The sequence below is a fragment of the Engystomops pustulosus genome, chromosome 5, assembly GCF_040894005.1.
Source record: "Engystomops pustulosus chromosome 5, aEngPut4.maternal, whole genome shotgun sequence".
NCBI lineage: Eukaryota > Metazoa > Chordata > Amphibia > Anura > Leptodactylidae > Engystomops > Engystomops pustulosus.
The window spans coordinates 91,342,683-91,367,746 of record NC_092415.1 but is presented as its reverse complement, the minus strand read 5'-3'; the positions used below and the strand labels follow the sequence as shown (position 1 = coordinate 91,367,746).

At 39.3% G+C, this 25,064-nt stretch overlaps 2 protein-coding genes across 7 annotated transcripts in view; one reads left to right on the top strand and one right to left on the bottom strand.

Moving 5' to 3' along the window:
* KDM1B (lysine demethylase 1B) overlaps positions 1 to 194 on the bottom strand; it is a 39,277-nt gene extending 39,083 nt beyond the window's left edge. The window contains exon 1 of the mRNA XM_072152662.1: positions 49 to 194. The gene's annotated coding sequence lies outside the window, so the exon portion shown is untranslated. The remainder of the gene's footprint in view (positions 1 to 48) is intronic.
* On the top strand, positions 26 to 24,524 carry TPMT (thiopurine S-methyltransferase). Of its 6 annotated transcripts, XM_072152667.1 has the most exons (11): positions 50 to 171; positions 11,077 to 11,167; positions 11,268 to 11,376; positions 16,781 to 16,905; positions 17,200 to 17,292; positions 17,370 to 17,502; positions 18,769 to 18,821; positions 18,951 to 19,025; positions 21,625 to 21,710; positions 23,664 to 23,708; positions 24,173 to 24,524. In XM_072152667.1, exons 4-11 carry the CDS (start codon positions 16,790 to 16,792, stop codon positions 24,292 to 24,294), a joined length of 723 nt encoding a protein of 240 aa, XP_072008768.1. In that variant the 5' UTR covers positions 50 to 171; positions 11,077 to 11,167; positions 11,268 to 11,376; positions 16,781 to 16,789; the 3' UTR covers positions 24,295 to 24,524. The 6 variants fall into 6 exon arrangements, with proteins under 6 accessions (XP_072008770.1, XP_072008769.1, XP_072008766.1 ...); XM_072152668.1 differs by lacking the exon at positions 11,077 to 11,167 and having other exon boundaries at positions 28 to 171; positions 11,206 to 11,318; positions 16,779 to 16,905; XM_072152665.1 differs by lacking the exon at positions 11,077 to 11,167 and having other exon boundaries at positions 29 to 171; positions 11,206 to 11,376.
* The last annotated feature ends 540 nt before the right edge of the window (positions 24,525 to 25,064 follow it).

Here is a 25,064-nt window from a genome sequence, read left to right as displayed (position 1 = left end):
CGCCTCATATCCGCTGAAGAAGAACCCATAGGAGCAGCGAGGTCTTACCCAGCACAGCACGGCCGGCCTGCCCCAGATCTCTGAACTTGACGTCTGACGTCATTACGTAGAGCTGTTCGTCTGACGTTCAAGCTGCTGAAGTCCCGGATCGTGGCGCTGGTTCAGTGGAAGGTAAGCGGCAGGGATGTGTATGTACAGCAGGAGGAATAGGACGCCGCACTGTACACGTGCACTCACACATACTGAAGCGTGATATTGATTTCGCTGTGTGAATGATGGTGTAATGATGGCAGCGCTTCTCAATGTCCTGGTGCTTCGCACTTCCCCATGCATGTGCAGAATACGCTGCCCCTTTCACATGATTGTGTTTCTGACGTGTGAGACTTTCATTAGACTCTGAGCCATTGTATTCAGTGGGAATTTATCAGACATGCAGGTGAAAAATGCCCATTACAAATATGTGGGCACTTCCTTAGGAAGCCAGGCGGCCCTACTGTAAATTTATCCAAAGATTGGACGTTTCCCATCTCTTACAGTGCAGCTGACCGGCACACAGACACACATTTGCATTGGCATGAATGTGGCAGTATTGTGGTGCCCAGAGGGGACTTGCTGGAGCCTGTAGTACATGTGTCACAGGCGGCGTTGTTGGGTGCTAGCCCTGTGTCCCTCACAATGAGCCCATACAAACCTCTTGGGGTGATGCATGTCTGTAATGACCAAGTCAGCCACAGTTTATAACTGGAATCTTTGTAGTCAGAAAAAAGACCTTTGAGGGTACAGACCAGAGAGGGGTTAAGAGTGTTGGTCACAATTCCCTTATTACATCATCTTTACCAGCTTTAATATTGGCTATGGAGACATAACTGTTGGGTTTTTATAGCAGGTTGCCACAGGCAGCGGCTACAGTCCGATCCTATATTACGCTGCCATGGATGGGTCTTCACAGTTTGGCTCACTGTGGGAAATAATAGTGATAGATGTTCCTTAGGCATAGGGCTCTCTCGCTGGCTGAACAATTAAAGGCATTGAATGGAGCAGAAGAGCCTTGTACAACGCTCTCTCTTCTGGATATATGAGGTTAGAGATGAGGACGCCCTCCTTGCATGGACTGTAGGCAGCTTGGTGTCCTGAGGTAAATCTTTCACAGTGCTGTGATCACTGTGACGCTCCAATGCTGGGAATGGATGTTGGTGTTCAAAGGAAACCTACCATCACGGATCTACCTATTAAGGTACCAGCGTGCTGCTGTATGCGGGCAGGCATACATATGTGTGAATGTACCCTAACTCTCAAAACTTTGGATTCTATTGTAAATTTCTCATGCCTCTGTTGTCTTTAGAATCATTGGTCCCAGTTTCTCATGTTTAGCAACAGCACTCTACTTATATGAGCTCCTCATATCTGCTTGTAGTGCATTGCATCCTTCAACTTCCTGCAGTTCCCTCCTCCTTCATGTTGCCTTTAACTGACAGGCCAGAGAAGGGCACCTTTAACCCCTTCCCGACATTTGACGTACTATTACTGCATGGCGGGAGGTGCGTTCCCTCAAAATGCAGTAATAGTACGTCAAGCTTCTGGCGCCGGCTCCTGAACGCCGGTGGCGGCGTGTCAGGGGCATTTAGCTGGAATCGGACCCCCCCGCGGCGCTTTCCGCTGCTCCGATCGCAGCCCCGGGGCTGCGCAATCCTCCTGCCGGGAGCCGGGTCCCTGCCTTCTGGCAGGACCCAGCTGTGACACACTGAGCATGTGCAGCATGCTCAGTGTGTCACATAATACAGTGTAATACATCTGTATTACACTGTATTAGGTGAAGAATAGCTTGAACAAGTGATCAATGGATCACTTGTTCAAGCTAACCTGTAAAAGTAAAGAAAAAAGGTAAAAAAAAACACTAATAACACACTTTTGAATAAAAATAATTAATTAAATAAAGTTAACCCCTCAGCCTGTTTGCAGGTTAAGGCTCAGTCCCATTTTTTAGATTCTGACTTGCGTCTCTTTATATGGTTATAACTTTTGAACACTGTTACTTATCAAAGCAATTCTGAGATTGTTTTTTCCCCACATGTTGTACTTCATTTTAGTGGTAAATTTTGGCTGATAAGTTTTGCGTTTATTTACAAAAAAAAAAGAAAAAAATGATGAATTTTTAGAAAAATTTGCCATTTTCAAAATTCAAAATCACCGCGTTTTCAGGCAGATCAATTTACCACCTAAATAACTTGCAGAATAACATTTCCCATTTGTCTACTTTACATTTTCATAATTTTTGAAATGTTTGGATAATTTATTTTGACGTCACGCGGACTACAAATCGAATAGCGATTTTCCGTATTTTCGGAATTGACTATTTTGGGGATAAATACTGTTTGAAATAAAATTTTACATATTTAGCAACAAAACCCCCTATATAACCAACCCATTTTCAAATCTGCACCCCTCAAACTATCAGAAACAGCATTTACAAAGATTGTTAACCCCTTGAGATCTTCATAGTAATTGAATGAAAATGGCGGTGAAATTTAGAATGGTCAAATTTTGTCGGTTATACGTCCATTTAGCCCTAAAATTTACACATTTCCAAAGGATAAAAAGAGAAAACTCACCATAAAATTTGTTCTACAATTTCTCCTGAGTGCAGTGACCCCCCACATGTGGCCGTTACTTGTGTTATGGGGGCATTGCGAGGCGCAGAAGGGAAGGAGCACCCTGCAGCTGCCAGGAGTTTAGTTTTCTCATTGCCCCCTTTTGAAGGCTATAAAATTTTCGCTTTTCCGTTATTTGGGCCATGTGACAGCATTTTTTTGCGGGACGAGATGCTTTTTCCAGTGTTACCATTTTGGGGTTGGTATCACCTATTGTTGAAAATTTAGGAACTTTTTTTGAGGTCATGAGTAGAAAAGCATCAATTCTGTACTGGATTTTTTCCTTTTTTTTTTTTTTTTTGTGTTCACCGTATAGCCTAATAATCCTGTTATCTTTATTCTATGGGTCGATACGATTACGGGGATACCAGACATGAATATTTTTTCTTATGTTTTACTAAATTTGCCAAATAAAACCCTAATGTGGGGAAAAATCTATCATTTTTGCATCGCCGTCTTCCAAGTGGCATAACATTGTTACGTTTTTGGCTACAGAGCTGGTTGATGGCTTGTTTTTTGCGGGACATGTTGTTCTTTGCAACAAAATCATTCTGGAGTACATATGTTTTGTTGATCACTTTTTATTGCATTTTTAGTGGGATATAATAGGTAAAAATCATAATTTTTGGCGGGTTTTTAGCGTTTTTTTTTTTTACGGCGTTCATCATATGGGTTCAATAGTTATTTAGTTTTATTCTATGGATTGTTACGGACGCGGTGATACTATATATATGTGGGGTTTGTGTTATGATTTAGACTTTTTTGAGCGTTATATGTCTCTTTATATGTTTTGGGGCTTATGGGCATTTTTAGTGATTTATAAAGTAATTTTTTATTGAAAAACATTATCTTGTACATTTTTTTACATGATACACCATGGGATATGAACAAGCAATCATCTGATTGCTTGTTCTTGATAATACTCTGCAATACTAATGTATTACAGGGTATTAGCAGTGCCAGCCTATGCAAATGCATAGGCTGACACTTTGCCTTTAAGATGACGTCACAGACGCCATCTTAAAGGCAATGCCCAAAACCCAAAACAGCGATTACACCCCCCCCCCCCCCAACGAAAACGGTGTGGGGGGGGGGGGGCGATCGTGGGGTAAAGACCCCCAGAAGGCATGTTAAATGCTGCGGTCGCGTTGACCGCGACATTTAACGGGTTAAACACCCGCGATCGGAGCCCACTCCGACCGCGGGTGTTAGCCGGGGATGTCAGCGGTAGATTACCGCTGAAATCCCGCGGCTAACGATGCCGGTTCGGCTGCTGTACAGCGCTGAACCGGCATCGTCTCTGCGCAGTAGCTGTATTGCGCTGAGCGCTAATCGCGGGACTCAGCGCAGTACAGCTACGGCGCAGAGCGGCAAGGGGTTAAAGTCCCCCTAAACACAAACATTCCCTATACACAGCTAATAAAGTGAAAAAACCTGAAAATTTCCAAAATACCCCACATATTTGGTATCGCCGCGTCAGAAACATTATTGGACCCGTACGGTGAACACCGTAATAACAAAACGCGAAAAAATCGCCAAAAATGTAAATTTTCATAAAATCCCTTCACAAAATTGTTCCTAAAAGTGATCAAAAAAAAGTTATGTGCACCAAAATGGTACCACTGAAAAGGACAACTCAACACGTAAAAAATAAGCCCTAAACTAGCACGGTCAACAAAAAAATATTCAAGTTATATCCTGGAAAGATGGCAATGCAAAAACAAATGAGATTTTCTTTATATTTGTTTTTTTCCTGTAAAATATATAAAAAAACTATATAAATGAGGTATCACCGTAATCGTAGTGATCTAGAGAATAAAAATATTATAGTATTTTTAGTGTATGGTGTACGACCCCCAAAATATACAAAAAAAAGAACCCAAAATTGACAATTTTCTTTTCCTCCATACATTAAAGAGTTAATAAAATCTCATCAAAAAGCTACAGACCCACTAAAATGAAGCAAAAAATAACCCCTTATATGTCCAAATTGCCAAAAAAAATAAAGATTGTATAGCCATTATAAAATGACAATGCATAATCTTCTCTGAATGGCGCAGCTCCCCCCTCAATGCCCTGGCGTGTGCCCATACAGCAGGTTACCACCACATATGGGGTATTACTATACATGGGAGAGATTGGGTATCAAATTTTGTGGAGCGTTTTGGTATTTTATCCACTGAGAATTTGTACATTTTATGAAAAACACATTAATTTAGTAAAAAAAAAAATTTCAAAATTGCATCCGATTTTGTTTTAACCCCTGTAAACCAATTAAAGGGCTAACAAACTTCATAAAAGTTGTTTTACGTACGTCGAGGGGTGTAGTTTCTATAATGGGAAAATTTATGGGGTTTTACTTTTATTTAGGCCTCTCAAAGTGACTTCAAACCTGAGCAGGTCCCTCAATAGCAGGATTTTGCTTTTTTTATGAAAATGTGAAAAATCGCACCTAACGTTCAAAGCCCCATAACATCCTACAAAAATTATAGTATGTATAAAAAAGACATAAAGGTATAAAGTAGACATTTGGTGAATGTTAGTTATTATGTTTTCTGGTGTTATGACTCATGTGTGGAAAAAGTAGAACATTTTGAAATTTGAAAATTGAGAATTTTTCCAAATTTTCACCAAATATCTGATTTTGTCATAAATAAATGCAAAACCTACAACCAAAATTTTGTAACTAACATGAAGTACAATGTGTCACAAGAAAACAATTTCAAAATCACTTGGATATGTTAAAGCGTTTCGAAGTTTTAACCACTTATAGTGACACAGAGCAGATTTGAAAAAATGGGCCGTGTCAGGAAGGTGAAAAGTGGCTTCAGCGTTAAGGGGTTAAAGGATATCTACCATTTGATTTGATGCATTATGAAGCAAACATACCTTGAGAATGCTGTAGCTACACTGATGCAGGATCATACTCTGGTTAATCCCTGTGCTGAGTGATTTTGCTGATTAAACAGAGATAACATAATGATAATGAAGCTTTCTTGCTTCTGTGGCTCCTTCACCACTTGTCTAGCACATGACTGCAGGAGATATCTGGCTTGTGCCTGGAGGCAGAATAATCAATTGCTGCACCACCCCCCAGTTGCTGTGTATGAGTGATCCAGCTCAGGTTGATTAGTTCTTGACTAGTCACGCTTAGTCATTCTTCACATAGCAGCCATTTTAGCTCCAAGCTTCCATGTCTGTCCCAGCTTTCCCAGTGTCCTGAATGGTTTTTCAGCAAAACCACTCAGCATAGGGATTAATCAAGATATGATCCTGCATCAGTGTATCTACAGCAGTCTCAAGGTATGTTTGCTTCATACTGCATCAAATCAAAAAGGTTTCCTTTAAGTTTAGAGTTGGGAAAGGGAGCTGTATATGAAAATCTGTGCACCATTATTGACGGAATAAAAAAGAAATATTTTAGAAACAGATATTTTTGCAAATTTTTTTTTTTATAATTATTAAGCAAGAAAAACTGAAATATCACATGGCCATAAGTATTCAGAGCTTTTGCTGTGGCACTCATATTTAACTCTCATGCTGTCCACATCCTTGAGGGTGGTGGCACACATGGGGTTTTGAACCCGTTTTTAAGCAGTCCGTTAAAAAACTCCTGTGTTTTTGAAAACGCATCTGTTTTTGACTAGTTTGAATTAAAATATTTGGTCAAACCTGTCAAAAACGCATGCGTTTTTGAACGGACTGCTTAAAAATGGGTTCAAAACGCCACATATGCCGTCACCCTTAGATGGTTCTAATCCTTGATTGGAGTCCAGCTGTCTTTAATTAAACTGATTGGACTTGATTATGAAAGGCACACCCCTGTCTTTATAAGACCTCATACCTCACAGTGCATGTCAGAGCACATGAGAATCATGAGGTCTAAGGAACTGTCAGACTGCTCAGAGACAGAATTGTGGCAAGGCACAGATCTTGCCAAGGTTACAAAAGAATTTTTGCAGCACTCAAGGTTCCTAAGAGCACAGTGGCTTCCATAATCCTAAAATGGAAGATGTTTTGGACGACCAGAACTCTTCTTAAAGCTGCCTGCCCCCAGCCAAAGTAAGCAATTATGGGAGAAGAACCTTGCTAATAGAGGTAAAGAAGAACCCTAAGATCACTGTGGCTGAGCCCCAGAGATGCAGTAGGGAGATGGGAGAAAGTTGACTTTGTGGAACTATCGCTACAGTCTCCACCAGTTGGGGCTTTATGGCAGGGTGTGCCGACATATTAAGGACATATTAAGGACTCCCAGACTATTAGAAATAAGATTATCTGGTCGGATACGATGAAGAGTGAACTTTTTGGTGTTAATTGTAAGTGGTATGTGTGGAGAAAACCAGACACTGCCAAATACAATCTCAACAGCCAAGTACAGAGATATCATGGGTGAAAACCAGATCTGGACCTCATACTGGGCCAAAGATTAACTTTCCAACAAGACACTGAATCTAAAAGCGTGATTATAGGTGCCAGGGAAATGGAGATATTTATATTTCACCCCTTCACGACTGCCATACAGCTATATATGTCCTATTTGCGCATGCCCATGGCAGAAAGTATATTTATAAACGTCATGACAGTCGCCAACTTCAAAATCTCCTACTAGAAACACAATTCTGGTGTCATATTAAACAGGTAAATCTCCCCTTTAAAGAGAACCAATCATGCAAAATAACCCCCCTAAACTAAATATATTTTCATAAACTGCCATTAGAGAGCATTGCCTCTATCCCATTGTCCCTCTTCATGCCTGTAAACCTAAGCAATGAGGTCCTAAAGCTGTATGCAAATGATCTGTGAAATGTCCAATGAAGCATTAGCATATTCAAGCTGTCCACCTTATTCATGAGTGGGAGGCACAGCCACACCCCCAGTGCATGACTGACAGCCTGTATAATGATGTGAGGCTGTATAATGATGTGCTTCCTGGTGCTGGTGGCCACGCCCCCTGCAGCCTGTGTGTGCATGTGTGTGTGTATAGGAGAGATACAGCAGCTCCAGGCAGCCATGTTACAGCAGAACATGTCAGATTCATGTGTAGCTGATGTCTGTGTCTCTCACCTGTATATTAGGAGGATGCAGCATGTCAGCAGATACAGACACTAACTGTGCTTTACTATACATTACACACAGACATGAGCAGGGGGAGGAGTGGGGAGGGGTGACATCACTGCCTCTGACCATGTGACCAGCCTCATTATAGATGATTTTACAATGATTAATGTATGAAATAACTAGATAAAGGCTGGGATGGATCCTTGTGAGCTGCTCCAACAGGTAGTAGTGACAGGACAAGTGACACAGACCTGATGACAGGTGTCCTTTAAATTTATATTGTGTATGGATGCGTCACTGAACCAGAGATATCCACTCCTAAATAGTAAAAACTTTAGATTTTTGTATACAGCTTTCAATTTCCGATTGTAACGATGAGTAGATATCTCCGGGTCTTTGAAGCATCCATACACAATCTAAATATAATATTAACTCCTTTTCATAATTTTTTGAAATGTCTGGATAATTTATTTTGATGTCACGCGGCTTATAAATCGTTTTCCATATTTTCAAGGAGATTTCAGAATTGATTAATGTGGGGATCATTATTGTTTTTAATGAAATTTGAAATATATAGTATTAGAAACTTGCTTTCTGATTCTCATATATTAAGCAATGTTTTTTTTTTTTTTTTATGTAAATTTTGTGAAAGCGTGAACATTTGATATCCTCTTTGCCTAATGTGGCGGCATATTAACACAGCGACCCAGAACATGTTCAAAAAGTTATATGTAGCACGAAAATCCCACACACATTCCTGAATAAAGTTTTTATTTCACACCCTCCTTCATTGTTTACATCTATGTTATGAAGTTCTTACAAACCGTGGAAGGTTCTGTTATTGTGTGGCTAATACAATGGTGAACGTCTAAAAGTGACTTTTGTTATTTTATCAGCTTGGTTCATGGATATATAGTTTCTATTTTGATTGCCTTTGGATATACAGTGGGAAAACAAAAGTATTTAGCCAGCCCTCAACTGTCCAAGTTCTCCCACTTAAAAAGATGAGAGGCCTGCAATTGACATCATAGGTAGACCTCAACTATGAAAAACAATCCAGAGAATCTCATTGTCTGATTTTTAAAGAATTTATTAGCAAATTATGATGGAACATAAGTATTTGGTCATTAACAAAAGTTCATCTCTATACTTTATGGGAGTCCCAAACTATCCATCTTAGTGAGCCAGCTGGATGTGAATCTGGTCCTCTGGTGTTGTTTTTTAGATGACATATTTATTTGATCAGGGGGTGAAGAATCTTTCCAATCATTTCAGGATAATATCAACAAAAATTAATATCTATATTTTATACCAACATACAGTAAAGAAACTAACTTCCTGGACCTAACCATCTACATTGAAAATAATACTATAAAGATGAAGTCTTTTAGTAAACCCACGGATAGCAATCGTTTCATTATGCATACAAGCTGCCATCTACTGATATGGCTTGATGCTATTCCAAAGAGCCAATTCCTGAGAGATCAGAGAAATTGTACGGAAAAAGTGGCTGAAAAAGTACAAAAACAAAAAGTACAAAAGAGTGGCTGAATTTTTACAGCAAAAGTTTATGGAAAAGGGTTATACAGAAGGGCCATTTTCTAATATTAAGCAAATGATTCCAATGGAACCTATAAGTGAGCTTCTTAAAGATAAAGTAGGGGTACAGCAAGTACAAGATAACATCTTAGAGATTCCAGTAGTCACCCAATATATAGAAGACAAGGAAATCTTTTAGCGCATAGTACATAGACACTGGAAAAAACTTATGTAAGACAAGACAATTGGACATTTGTTGTCCAAAAAAAACTAAATTCTTTTTACAAAAGTAAAAAATGTAGGAAATTTTATTGCACCTACACTACAGAAGAAGCCCACTCATAAAATTAAAAACACATATTTTTCACAAAAAGTTGGTTTCTTACCATGCTGCCATTGCAGTACATCTAATAAAAACTCCCATAACATCACACTTAGAGGAGTCATTTATTGTTTTATATGTCAATGTCATAAGCTATATATTTGCCACACAAAAAGAAGTTTTAAAATCCGTTTAAGCGAACATGTTTGGAATATAAAAAAAAAAAAAAAGCTTTGACAGGCATCCCTTATCGCGACATTATAAAGTGGTAAACCAAGAAAAATTTAATGGATTGAAAAAAAACCAACGCAATTGGTCAAATATCACGCACAGAAAGTAGATGGATTTTTCTACTTGACACTTTAGCACCGAAAGGGTTAAATCATGGAATTGAACTCTTTGTCTTCTTATGATAGTAGAAAAGAGAGGAGAGATTGGGGGCACTATTGAGAAAATTCCTATGTCTTCATGGCAGTAGGGGCTCTGATCCAGAGTCAGTGAGGAGTTCAAACCGTGAGACTTGAGGTTTTTTTGGCGTGGTGCTCTAACAATGATAGACAGTCATATACAAGAACTTCATGAGAGAGAAGAAAAAGTTGGCACTCATCGCCTTTTGTAAAACTTCTGTTTCTTTATTTATCCATATTAAAACATGGCGTACACATCAGGGGTACGCCATGTTTTAATATGGATAAATAAAGAAACAGAAGTTTTACAAAAGGCGGTGAGTGCCAACTTTTTCTTCTCTCTCATGAAGTTCTTCTTATGATAGGATATTCCATTGCGTAGAATTTTTAAATATATTTATTCACTAATAGATTGCACTTGTTACATATCCATACATTGTAGTACTATTTTTAATTTATGAATTAAAATGTTTTTGCAAAACTTTTATTACATTGCTCTTTACATTACCAATCTGGTGATTTAATAGACGTACACACGCAAGGTCTACACAAATCTTCTCCTCCAGATAAAGCGTCCACACTGCCATTTAAAAACTTAAAGGAAATCTACCATTTGATTTCGTATATTATGAAGCAAACATACCTTGAGAATGCTGTAGCTACACTGATGCATGATCATATCTTGGTTAATCCCTGAGCTGAGTGGTTTTGCTGAAAAAACTATTATAACAATTGTAACATTACACATTACACACTGAGCTTTTCATTAGACATGGAGGTTAGTCAAGCATGACTAATCAACCTGACTTGGATCACTCATGCACAGCAGCTGGGGGATGGTTCAGCAATTGATTATTCTACATTATTACATCATCCTCTCCTGAAGTGAATAACTCACATGCTAGGAGAAGCGCTGAACCAAATGCTTGAAGGAGCCATAGAAGCGGCAGAGCTTCATTATCATAATGTTATATCTGTTTTATCAGCAAAACCACTCAGCACATGGATTAACAAAGATATGATCATGCATTAGTGTAGCTACAGCACTCTAAAGGTATGTTTGCTTCATATTCATCAAATCAAATGTTTGATTTCCTTTAAGATCCAAATGATCGGTTTTCCCTGACGAAGAAGGCAGAAAAGCCTTTGAAACATGTAGAAGTCTTTTACCCAGTGCGGCTTTCCGTAGACAGGTAACTTCACTGGATTTTTTGTTCATTTGGATTTTCAGTTGTTGCTGCTGGCCGGGACAAACTCTGATTGTATTAACATTGTGGAGGATTTCTGTACCAGTTTTCTCTAGTCTCCCTGAAACCAAAGGGATACGGTGGAAGAATTGAGAACGAACACTAAACCATCAGTCCCTTTCAATCATCATTGAGGAGACGGACGCATCTCACAGGTACTCATTACACAAGCATTGCTTCACCTGTTATTTAGAGCATTTATATACAGGTGCCAATACAGTGTTCATCCACTTCTTGAACATTTTATTAGATACTTTTCCTGTGTATGGTAACAAGTGCAACATTGTTTTGTTTGGCTGGTTCAGAGCCCTTTAGATTTATATCTTGGGATAGCACAGGTGCAATATTTATTTTCGCTATCACAGTGATTCACTCAAGGACATGCTCTCACCTCGTCACAATTTCTGGCTGACTAGAGTTTTGGGCAGACCTTTTTGATTCTGTCGGATTGTGCCACAGGCAACTGTATTTTTTTTCAAATAGGTCAGGAAGAGAGGAAGGCTCATATAATAATCAACATAAAGATGATAACCTTTATCTAACAAAGGATGTAACAGATCCCACACGATTTTCCTGTTACTGTTCAGATCATTGGGACATTCTGGTGGGGGGTAGATAGGGAGTCTTTTCCCGCATAAATACAGAATTTGTGAGTTCATACACTTTCACAGAGCTTTTTTATACTCTGTTTTTGCCAAAATCTTAGCCTCCTTTTGAACAACACTAGGGGTTCCTCTACTGTGATGTTTTTCTGTGGGATGTAAGCATCAGAAAATGTTTAATTTAGGTGTAGAACAGTGGTTCTCAACCTGTGGGTCGGGACCCCAGCGGGGGTCGAACGACCAAAACCGGGGGTCGCCTAAAGCCATTGGAGCCGCAATTTTACTGTGTTTTTACTGCGAGTTGCATGGTTTGGGGTCACCACAGCATGAGGAACTGTATTGTGGGGTCACAGCATTAGAAAGGTTGAGAACCACTGGTGTAGAATAAGTGTTCTGATTTTAAATGATCTGTCATAGTTGGGGTCATCAGGTGGTGGGCACTGTCTGTTATCATTGTAATGAAGGAACTATAGTATCATCTCAAAGTGAGTTCTCTTTACTACAGCCCTGATTACTTCAGTGTCATATAAAACATTGACCGACCAGTACGACCGGAGGGGAGGTTTCCACATCTGGTTTCTAGTATAAGAGCTATTGGGATTACTGGGTTAACATTGATTTGCATACAAATTAGTTTGTTCACTATTAGGTTCACTAACAAATCAGTAAAGAAAATTTTAAAAAAATCTAATTCGCTTTACCTAGTAGTATACATTTTTATTAGGAATATGTGGCAAAAACAAATTTGTTCCCAGTTGGGGGTCACTTGGTGGATCGGCATCTCTCCTGCTCCTCCTTTGTGGGGGTTCCTCACTATCGCTAGATGATGATGACGTTAGGAATTGTTCCTCTGTCTCACTAGCACTATCTGTGTCTGCGGACAGTACAGAATTGCTTTGCCAATTTATATATACCGTAAATTATTAAAATTGGCTGGGAGTTAACAGTAGTTTTACTGAAAACTCACTACATTTTAACTAACATTTAATTTCTTTAATTTTTTTCTTATTTATATATTTTTTAAAACAAAATGTTCAACTTCGTGAAAATGTGAGCACAGAATGGGTTAATAAATGATTATTATATCAATCTAACTTTTCTTAATACTTAATTTTTTTTTTAATGAAAGGGAAAAAACCAATACTTCTCAAAAAATTGGAAACAAGCATCAGAAGGGGTTAACGTGGAAACGGAAGGGGTTGACAGTACTAGGGAGCTGTGTGTGCAGCTAAGTTTTATCTGTGAGGGTCACTTATCACTTCAGACAGCTCCTTTCTTCGCTCTTCTGACAGGAATGAGGAGGGCAGAGCTTCTGAGGCAAGATACTTTCTTTTAAAATTTTAGCTGTGATTGGTCAATCAAATCTGACCCGCCAATCACTGTGCAGGGACAGCTGTGAGAGGTCTTGGAACATGACATGATGGCGTTGACGATCAGCCAGCTGTGACAGCTTTCGCTACTGTTCCCTGAGTTTACACAGGGTGACACTTTAACTGCTGTATGACGATATAGATCGTCATATTCTGAAATAGCTGGCTAATCATGACAGGTTATCTTGTCCTCTGTCTTCAACCAGTTAATGCAATTTTGAAAAATGGGGCAAGTGTCTGCTTTTAGAAAATATATGGTTTATTGGGGTTTAATATAATTCTTTATGGAATAATTTAATCAAAAATGTAAAAATTGCTCTGGCCAGTAACATGACAAAATTTCCACAAATGGCAGGGAAAGAGTTAAAGGAAATCTGCCATCAAAATCAAGCATGATAAACCTTATCCAGTTACCATGATTGTGGTAATCTTGCATTTGTTATCCATTGCCTCCATTCTTTTAAAATCAACTTATCAAATTATGTCAATGGGCAACAAGGGCACGTGGGGGTGGGGGTGGAATACCTGCTTCACAGGCTGTTACTCTGTGAAGAGCACTTCCCCCCCCCCCTTCCCCTGTGTGATATTTCCAAGAGGAATGGGAAATTAGTTGTCATTAGGAGGGTGAGACAGTGTAAAAGCTTGTGAAGCTACAACATGGATCGGCTGTGGTAACTCCCCCCCCCCCCCCCCCCCCCGAGCCGCTCAGTCTCATTAGCTTAATTTTAAAATGTTTCAACAGAAGAAGGCAATGGATAACAAATATAGAAGATTACCACAGTCACGGTGGCTGGATTTATGAGTCACTGTCCCTGGTTTATCATGCTTAAATATGTATTGCGGCCTTTAGCCACTTCAGGTAAGTGGAAAGGCTTAAAAATAAAAACTGATTATTCATGGTGACAAGATGACATGCATAAATTCCAAAGAAAGAAGGAGGGGTCAAGTGTTGCTCTTAAATAGACCTGTCATTGTAACCTATAGTCAGCAAACGAGTGTACTGCTGGGAACGCAGCTCATCCTTATACTATACTTCACAGGTAAGTGTTAGATACAGAACTCTGCAGGATTTAGATGCAGCCCATTTGTAAAAGACTAATAATTTTTGACAGAAGCGGATTATGCTTACATTTTGGCAAAGATGAATTAGGTTTCTTCTTCTTTTTTTTTTTTTTTTTAAAGACCTAAAGAGTGGTTGTCCGAACTTTAAAAAAAAAAAAAGCTTGGGAGGTGCTATACAAACAAAAGAAAGTTTATACTCGCCTTATCTGCCGCTATTTCCTTCTTGCAGCTTGGGAATCTGAACAAATTGTCCTTTAACATGGTTTGACTATAATGTTTGCCTCGACTTTTTATGAAGGTCCGTGGCCGCCATTTATTACTTTCATTTTTACTGTACAATGAGGAGGAGTAATTGGGAGCAGTGAAAAAGTGAATGCATGTAATCACCCTCCTCTCCTATACTTGCCATTTAATGTACAACTTTTCTTATCTTGCTGTCGCTTTCTATAATGCCTACGTGATGTTGTCCCTGGTTGTATTTTAACCCCAGCCATTCAACACTTTTATTAGATTGTCGTCTGGCTGACTGGTGTCATTGTGATGTAGCTGACAAGGGGTTAAGCTAACTGGTATAGCTACTTTACTGACAAACCAGGCCAAAGTGCAAGGTTTGCAGTAGAAGCTATGTCTGCTGATGTCTTTAATAGAGCTAAAAAAAAACCTCCTGAAAGTAAATTTAGTGTACTTTATGTAGCACTGTGCTATATTTACTCCATTGTGTATGAAATTTTAACATCTTCTTATCTTCTTGCTGTAACTAAAATCTTACCAGTTAATGTTGCAGGTTCTTCTATGGACCATCCCCTGCAATGTCAGTGTACCTAACCACATTGCATAATGGCTATCCACCTTTCTCCTTTAGCCCACTTCTTCAAATCTGCCATCAACAGTTCATCCCTACCAAGTTGATTTCTAGGGCATCCCCGCGTATTTCAATTCTTTCTCCAGAATTTTAGCTTTCGCACTTTCACCATTCCCGGGTTCTAGTTCAGGTCCCTAGTTCGTTGGTCCTGTTGGACCTAGACTTGAACTTGCGCCGACAGACCTAGCATACCCTAAAATTTTACTATGGTATTATGAGGATAATTTAAAAGATGTGCAATAAATAGTCTTCTGATTTTTATATAATTACATACAGAATACCGATGCGGCTTTCTGCTTACGAATGGCTGCAATATCAGGAATCTTGTGTCATCTGTTTGTGAGGTCTGGAAAAAAACGCTGCCTGAGCTCCAATTTTGACAGGAATATGACCGGCTCTGACATTTGTGGATCATGCATTGGAAACCATGGCCATGTGTGAAAGCCCCTCAAATAAATGGGCATGTGTGGTAGTCAGTGAAACAGCTGGCACACATCTAAAAACAATGTTTGTGTTAATGATCCCTTACACTAGTTTTTGTCCTATAAACACACACTGACAAAATTGTTGGTGCCCCTCAGTTAATGGAAGAAAAAATCCACAACGGTCACCGAAATAACTTGAATCTGACAAAAGTAAAAAATTATTTCTATGGAAATGAACAAATGGAAGGCAGAAGTTGCTTTTCAACAATGCTAAAACAGAACTTAAAAAAGCCCTCAAGCCTGGACAGAAACAATGCTTCCGTTAATTTAGTATTTTGTTGCACAACATTTTGAGGCAATTGCTGAAATCAAATGATTTCTGTAACTGCCAATGAGACTTCTGCACTTCTCAACAGGTACCGTACATACTTGAGTATAAGTAGAGTATAAGCCGAGGTCCCTAATTTTGCCACAAATAACTGGGAAAACTGGAGGGAGGGGAGTTCTGCTCTGCTCATTGTAACAGCCTGTGAAGCTACAGCATTGAGGGGCACTGGAAATCTCACACCAGAGTCCTTCTGGCTCTTTAGTATAATGTTAATAGTTGATTTTAGAAGGAAGGAGGCCATGGATAACAAATATTTATTAATAAGTCTCACATCTCAAAAAAAAAAACTCAGTAAAATATTATTATTTTTAAAGTGGTATTAAAGATATTGTCATTTAAAGAAGAGCAGAACAGAACTGCAAAAAATCGTCGGTCACAAAGGGGTTAAACAGTATTGGTAAAACCTGTGGTGTATCACTAGTGCCACGGAAATAGAGAAAATACATTGACACTGATATAGTGTACATGAGATAATTAACTTTTTATGTTTGAGCTTAGTTACAAAAAACTGCATTAGTTGCTAATAAAAACCCAAAAGACGGGCACATTCCTGGCCCTTATAGAAATGCTACATAGGCAACTCTGCTACTACAAAAGGATTTGCAGACATAAAGGCAAAGGCAATTGAAGTGACTGATGTGCAACTAATTCCACATTAAATGATAAATTCTTTCACGTCATAGGGAGAAACCTCATTTCACTAGAAGATTCCTCTGTTTTGGGGTATTTTAGCATTGCTTACAGCAAACAAGCCGAGATAATGTGTTTCATAGATTTACACTGGTAAACAATGTCCTTATATCTGTATTTTACAGTGTAACTTTCCTGATCTTTTTTTTTTTTCTTCCAGATTCATACTATGTCCAATCCTTCTGAATCCCCTGAAACCAAACAGAACAGGATTGTTTCACAAGAAGACTGGAAGCAGAAATGGGAAACAAGAAATATTGGGTTTCATGAGAATAATATACACCCGTAAGTATGTAATCAAGAGGATGTAGAGATGGTCTTCTGTTAGGCCCCCAGAACATGAACATGCTTGGTTCGTGGAAACAGACCTGTGTTATGGTCACATCCCATGGACCGGAGTCCTTGCATCAAAGTGAATTATTATACAAGGACTCCCAGTATGCCGGAAGCACGGCAGCATCAACACTAATAGTGTGCACCAGGCCTAAGGCTTTTTACAAATCAAACCGCATGGTGACTGACTCATAATGCACTTATTGTGTTGTATGACCTTTTTTTTGCTTTCTTTTTAAAAACTAGGTTTTTAGCAGAATTCTTGAATGAAATGCTAGGTGGAAGGACGAAACTGAATATCTTTTTTCCTCTCTGTGGAAAGGCAGTGGATATGAAGTGGTACGTGCAGCTGTCGTAATAGTGAGGAATTATTCTACAATATTCTAAATCACCTTTTTAATTCTGTTTTATTTTAGGTTGGCTGATATGGGTCATAGCATTGTTGGAGTTGATGTCTCTGAATTAGGACTCAAGGAGTTTTTTTCTGAACATAACATTCCTTACACAGAAGAAGCTGTAGCTGGGATCCCTGGAGCTACAGTATACAAGGTGGGTAAACTTTTATTTATATAGCGCCATCAAATTCCATAGCACTTTACAAATCATAGGGGACATATATAAATATAATATTCCATTACAGAGTACCAACAGTCATATGGAACAATAGGAGTGAGGGCCCTGCTCGCAAGAGCTTACAGTCTGAGATTTATGCAGGTGTTACAGTGCCTGCTGTGTGCACATGTCCTATATTTTTGTCTGCTCAGATTCCAATCAGAATATAGGGCTGTTTTTTGTAAACTTCATTGTGAGTAAAAATGATCTTATGGATTTTCCAAAAGAAATGGCAGTGGAGCAGTTTACTGAAACAAATCTTAGATAGGATCGCACCAAGTCCAGCTACAGTCCTGGAATATAAATGCATATTCACTGTATTGCTTCTACTAATCCCAAAGTTTTAGTTACACAGGTCTATAGGACAATTGCCTTACACTGTCTGTATTTGTATGTTAAAAACTGCTATTTTCCACAAACATTGAAGTGCAGTCCTTCATTCCTATATGAAGGCCCTGAAAAAGGGAGCATCTTGAAATAGTGACTTTGGTCTCTGACCCTCTGCTTTTTTGGACAAAACAAAAAACCAAAGGTTGTTCCTCCTGTAATGTGGTTTTTTTTTGGCACTACGCTTCAGCTTTGCTTTGAGTTCCCAGGTTCAGATTCTGCAGATCTTGTCGCAGGAGACCCACATCCACCTTCACTTCATCTATTTTGCCTGGATATGGTAGAAAAATGTATAGCAGACAAGGAGTTTCTCCAACACTTGTTTCAGTGTTTATACAGGCTCCTCGTCAGGCGCAGATGACTTTCGGCCTCTGGTTTGGGCAAATTCTTTCAAGTGAGCTGTAGCAGAATGTTGTGCGGGGCTCCATGGTTGGATATATGGTGTGTTCACAGTCTAAATGCAGGGTTTGCTTCAGGTGAAGGTAATAAGTTGTGGTCTGCAAGGGTATGTCCCTGGTGTAATGTGCAGTAAGGACTTGTCCCCCCCCCCCCTCATATTAACAAGAGCTGTGAACAAGTAGGTGTATTTCCCTTAAGGGGGAGAGAGGTGTGCACGGAGCAGGCTGTGGCAGACAGTACTAGTCCTGGAGGGGGGATGTGGTAATTTTTAGTGGTGTAGTGCAAAATCACCGGTTTTAGGGACCTGAAGCGCCCATTGTGAATATTGTGGTCGTGAAAAGGGAAAAGCGGAATTGCAAACACAGAAGAGGCCTAGGATATTCAGGGGTTAATACCTATATGTATTTTTCTCTTTAGAGTTCATCTGGTAACATTTCTCTGTATTGCTGCAGTATCTATGACATCTCTCCGTAAGTATTTAATCCAGAAGATTATTTACCTGACAAATATAGTAAATGAAGTAACTAAGTTAACTGGGTGTGAAGTGTGACATACTTATAAATTCTTAGCATTGTAAGGATTCTGTCTGTCATTTGTAGCTCAGTCATTGGAAAGTTTGATGGAATCTGGGACAGAGGAGCGATGGTAGCTGTGAACCCCGGAGACAGAGAACGGTAAGATAATATTCCCAAGCATATAAAATTAAAGGGACCTCTGTCCACTGTCAGTTCTTGATACTATTGACCTATGTTATCCCAAACTACTTAATAAAGGGAGTTAGATAGAGAACACTGTAACACTTGTTAAATGTCTATCTTGCTTATGTCACTGGAGGACAATGGGATCTTGGGTATAGCTGCTGCCACAAAAAGTTGTAAGGTCCTCCCCTTCTGCAGACAGGGAGCTCCATGTCTGTAGGATCCAGAACACCGTCTTTTTTTTATTTGTCATTTTCCAATTAGCCAGAAAGCAGACATCTGGGTTTGCGGTTATCCATTAGTGGGAAGGTGAGTGCAGGCAATATTCCCAGAAGACAGGTTGGAACCGAGCAACCAAGCTCCTCTGTTGCCTGTAGCCAGAGAGGGGTGTCCCCTGCTGTTTGGGCCACTCCCCCCCCCCCCCCCCCCCGCTTTTCCCTATTTACCCTCCTAACACATTGTGGCTGAGCCTTAAATGAAATCTACCATTTGATTTCATGCATTATGAACCAAACATACCTTGAGAATGCTGCAAAGCTACACTGATGCAGGATCATATCTTGTTTAATTCCTGAGTTGAGTGGTTTTGCTGAAAAACAATTATATCATTCCAGACCCTGGGAAAGCCGGGTGCTGCTGGGTGCCTTACATAAGCACATTACATGTGGAGCTTCCTGAACTGTCCAGACAGGACTAATCAACCTGATCTAGGATCACTCATACAGCAGAAGTGGGATGGTGCAGCGATTGATTACTTCTGCCTGTCTTGCACAGTGATTACATCTCTGGTGCATTGCATAACTAATGTAGGATGAAAAGCGCTGAGACAGGCAAAGGAGCCCAGAGCCTTATTATCCTGAATGTTATAATTGTGTTTAAAGAAAAACCCTCAGCTCGGGGATTAACCGGTTAAGGACCGGGCCCTTTCCTGTTTTTTCATGTCCATTTTTCACTCCCCACCTTCAAAAATCTATAACTTTTTTTATTTTTACACATAAAGAGCTGTATGATGGCTTGTTTTCTGCATAACAATTGCACTTCATAGTGATGGTATTGAATATTCCATGCCATGTACTCAGAAGCGGGAAAAAAATTGTAAATGCAGTGAAAATGGTGAAAAAACGCATTTGCGCCATTTTCTTGTGGGCTTGGATATTACGTCTTTCACTGAGCGCCCCAAATGAAATGTCTACTTTATTCTTTGGGTCGGTACGATTAAGGGGATACCAAATTTGTATAGGTTTTATGTTTTCATACATTTACAAAAATTAAAACCACCTGTTTTTTTTATTTTGCCAACTTCTGGTGCTAATAACTTTTTTATACTTTGTTGTACGGAGCTGTGGTGGTGTCATTTTTTGCGAAATTTTATAATATTTTCAATTATATCATTTTTAGGACTGTACAACCTTTTGATCACTTTTTAAAGATTTTTTTTTTTATATTTTTCAAAATGGCAAAAAAGTGCCATTTTCGACTTTGGGCGCTATTTTCCGTTACGGGGTTAAACGCATTGAAAAAACATTATCATATTTTGATATATCCGGCATTTTCGGACGCGTAGATACCTAATGTGTTTATGATGTTTACTGTTTATTTATATTTATGTCAGTTCTAGGGAAAGGGGGGTGATTTGAAATTTTAGGTTTATTATAATTTTTTTTTTAACTTTTTTTTAATTTTTTTTTTACTATTTTTCAGACTCCCTAGGGTACTTTAACCCTAGGTTGTCTGATCGATCCTATCATATACTGCCATACTACAGTATGGCAGTATATGGGGATTTTCCTCCTCATTCATTACAATGTGCTATCAGCAAAACGAAATGGCCTCGGGTCATCGGAAGACCCGAGGCTACCATGGAGACAGATCGCCGCTCCCCGATGACGTCACGTTAAGATGGTGGCACCCATGCGCCGCTATCTTTTTGAGGCTGCAGGCAGCCATCGCTGTGATAACACTCGCGATCTGTGCTAGAACCGATCGCAGGTGTTACCGGTGAGCCTTTGCTGCAATATGCAGCAAAGACTTACCGGCTATGGAGAGGGCTCAGCCCGTGAGCCCTCTCCATTAAGCGTGACCCGACCGCCGCCGTGAATACACGGCGGGTGGTCGCGAACCGGTTAAACAAGATGTGTTTTTTTTGTCTGCAAGTAGTCTGTTGCCCCAGGGTACTTTGTGTTTATTGGAAGCCAACCTTCAATTGAATAGGCAAATTATAAAATTAATCGCCAAGACATGCCATAAATCGTCCAAAGCCCTAATGTTGTACAAGTCTTAAATAAACCAAACTAAAATGCCTAAGTACTTTTGATAAATGTGGCATGTTATTTTTAATGGCGCTAGTTATGACAGATATTTGAGTTTTTGATGCTTCCACATAGACAAAATTCATTGAATAGAATGTGGCAAGTCTCACAAGACAGGAACATGTACAGAACAAGCATGTGAAAAATGCTCATATCAAATATGCTTTATCTATGTAAATAAGGATATTTCATGTGTTTTGTTGCTTTATGCATACTTTCTTTTATTCTGATTAATATTGTTTGTTGACATACCTTTTTATTTCTAGTTATGCTAATGTTATATTGTCAATAATGGCTAAGGACTGCCATTACCTACTTGTAACAGTTGAATACGATCCTAAGTTGCATGGAGGTGAGAACACTTGGAATATTTGTCTTTCATGTTCCATTGTATTACATTTTATTGGTATATGACCTGGCCAAAATGTGTATTCTTTAAGTGAAAGGAGGCCATATAGGTGTTTTGACTTTATCATCATATTATCTAGTGCCCCAACATTGTGTACTGATGAGTCTTTCAGAGTTTATAAATTATATGGAAAAAAGAAAAATGTGTGATCACCAAAGAAGTTATTTTTATTATTCCAGTTATCCTGTTTTGTGTATGAAAAATATTACCTATGAAAATTAGATACCTTTAAAGGAAACCTACCACTGCTGATGGTAGGTATTAGATGTAAACACCGGGCACCAGCTCAGGGTGAGCTGGTGCCGGAGCTTACCTTTGCTAGTGTTTTAAACCGCTATATCGCGGTTTAAACACATTTTGATGAACAGCCCCGAGGTAGCTTCGGTGCTGCGCGTGGCCGTCCGCGCGTGATGCCTCCGGCACTTCCTATGGAGGCGCGCACAGCACCGCAGCTACCTCGGGGCTGTTCATCAAAATGTGTTTAAACCGCGATATAGCGGTTTAAAACACTAGCAAAGGTAAGCTCCGGCACCAGCTCACGCTGAGCTGGTGCCCAGTGTTTACATCTAATACCTACCATCAGCAGTGGTAGGTTTCCTTTAAGTTAGATGGCAGAATGTAAATATGTGTTTGCTAAACCAACTTATAGCAAATGTGCCAATAGCAAACATTCAGTGGCCTTGTCTGCTAACACATCTATTTTATGCAGCTTTTGGTGCAGAATCTTCTCTAAAAATGGGCAGCTGACTAGTTGTAGAATCCTAAAGCTTTCAGCTCAAAATCCGTGTAGGACAAAAATTTATTTCCTTAAAGAGGACATTTCATCACCTCATACATGTGCTGATTAACAGATCTTAATATAGGAGCTGCAACACAGATTCTGGAGCACTTTTGATTTTTCTTTCTAGCTTCCACGGTTCCTGAGATATCGGTCCCAGTATCTGACCATTATAATCCTCTCCACTGTCAGAGAGAAAGGGGGCGGTTTTTATGATAAACTCCTCTAGCACCTCCTCTATGACAGTGGAGAGGATTAAAATGGTCAGATACTGGGGCTGGTATCTCGGCAACCGTGGGCGCTAGCAAGAAAATGTAACGTATTCCTGAATCTGTGAAGCAGCCCCTACAGTATGGTATGTTCATCTCTACATGTGTGAGGTTGTCACAGTAGACATGTATAGAAGATATAGTCCTCAGAACAAGTCAAGGTATTTGCTTATGAACAAGTATTGCACATTAACCAGATAACTAAAAGAGGTCAATGGACAAATACACAATACAAACAAAGGTATATACAGATCAAGGCTGGGTAACACCCGACACTTGTTTCGCCTGATTTTCCTCTGACGTAGCAAGGGAAAAGACATGTTGGGTGGTAACCACCCTTGGTCTGTATATACCGGTGTTTGTATTGTGCATGTGTCCATTTTCCCCTGTTATTCCTCTGGGTAATGTGCAATACTTGTTTGTAAGCAAATACCTTGACTTGAGGACTATACCTCTACTGTGATCTAATTATTATGTATATAAACCATAGGTGGGCCATATTTTGTCTTTTTAACTGGGTTTGTTTTAATTTATCTAATAAAGTGTTATTTTATGCTTTATACATTTTGGTTATTGTTTCCTTTTTTGTGGAGGTGTTAGATTTTGGGAAAAATCTATTTAATCTAGTGGTGGTACATTGTGTTCGAGCCTCCTGTTATTTGTATCGATGTTCATGTGTGAGGTGGTGAAAGGTCCTCTTCAAGTGTATCCTATTAGTAGCATATATCCAAACTACCAGTTGCTATGTTTGTAGTGTGTACCAATGTCACGAAGCATACTAATACAGACATGACTGTGTTTTGTCTTTTTTTTTTGTTTGTTTGTTTGTTTGTTTTTTTCCATATATAGGCCCACCATTTTTTGTGCCAGATTCTGAGTTAGAAAACTTACTAGGTGAGTGTGGCTGACATTCATGATGATGTTATGGTGCGTTGCCTTAATTCAACCACAGCATTTAGAAGGCAAATACCCATGATAAGTGCCAGCAGCGGGTGTCTTTTGTAAAATACAACAGTCACATGATGTGTATGGAGAGGGCTTAGCGTTATTACCGCTTCTATAAAAAAAGGAAAAAGAAAATGTCCCCCAGGGGTATTGACCTGTGTCCTGATTGGGTGGTTTCTTGTGCTGGTGCTTGTGAGGAGAGCTCAGCAGCATGGGAAGTCTGGGTAGAAGCCAGCAGCATGGTATAAGTATTCTTGGAATTGTTGCCAAAGGCTCTCTACAGGTGTGCTAAAACTATTTTTAGCCAGGTAACTTCGGAGTTACGTTTTAAGGCTTAAGTAGACTCTATTCTTAACGGGTTACCTTGAATTTTAGACTAGTTCTTCAATTCATGTTGGTATTTTCTTCTTAAGGTGCTTCATGCAGTATGAAACTATTGAAGAAGATTGATGGACTAACAGACAAGCAGAAGCAATGGGGACTCGATTTATACTTTGAAAAGATCCACCTCATCACACAACAATTGCAGTCTTAATTGGTCATACCCTTATTTTGTTTTTTGTTTTTTTCCCCTTAATCTGTATTTTGGTAAACAACCCATCTACAGTAAATTGGTGCCCAAGTCATCATTTTAGTTGTCATCTACCTCTTGTTTTTAAATGTTCCTTTTGTTTGTACCACTATGTCATTGTAAATTGTCATTGAGAGGATAAAAAAAAAACATTAATTTTATTCTTTTAATATCAATAAATTATATTTCCTCAATATTGCTTATTATTCAGACTATATTATGACATTTTTGTAGCATGTAGGTTTTGCGTAGAGCTCTATACTTTTTTCCTTTTGAAGCTTTTAGAACTAAGATTGGTGGCATTTTTGTAACCGAACAGACCTGCACAGAAGAACCTGTACCTAACATGGCCTTGCAGACAGTCATGCATATATTATACATTTTAAAGGTTATCATGTCCTTTTTTCAGAAACATAAAAGCCCTAAGGCAGTGATGCCCAACCTTTTGGAGATAGTGCCCAAAGTACAACAAGAACCCACTTATATGTTGCAAAGTCCAACATGACAATTTAAGCAGTAACTTATTGATCCCTGCTGCGCCACAGGTTTCAATCATATTGGCGTCCTGAGTTCACCAATACAATAGAAAGATGATGGAAAATTTGGATTTTAGCTTCCCTCCAGGGTCGCCTGAAGAGGAAGAATCAGGGTTCCCAGAACAGGAGGTCCAACAATAATCTTTCTCCATCCACACCTTCTCATTCCTCCTGTAGCCCTGGCAGCCAAAATTTGTT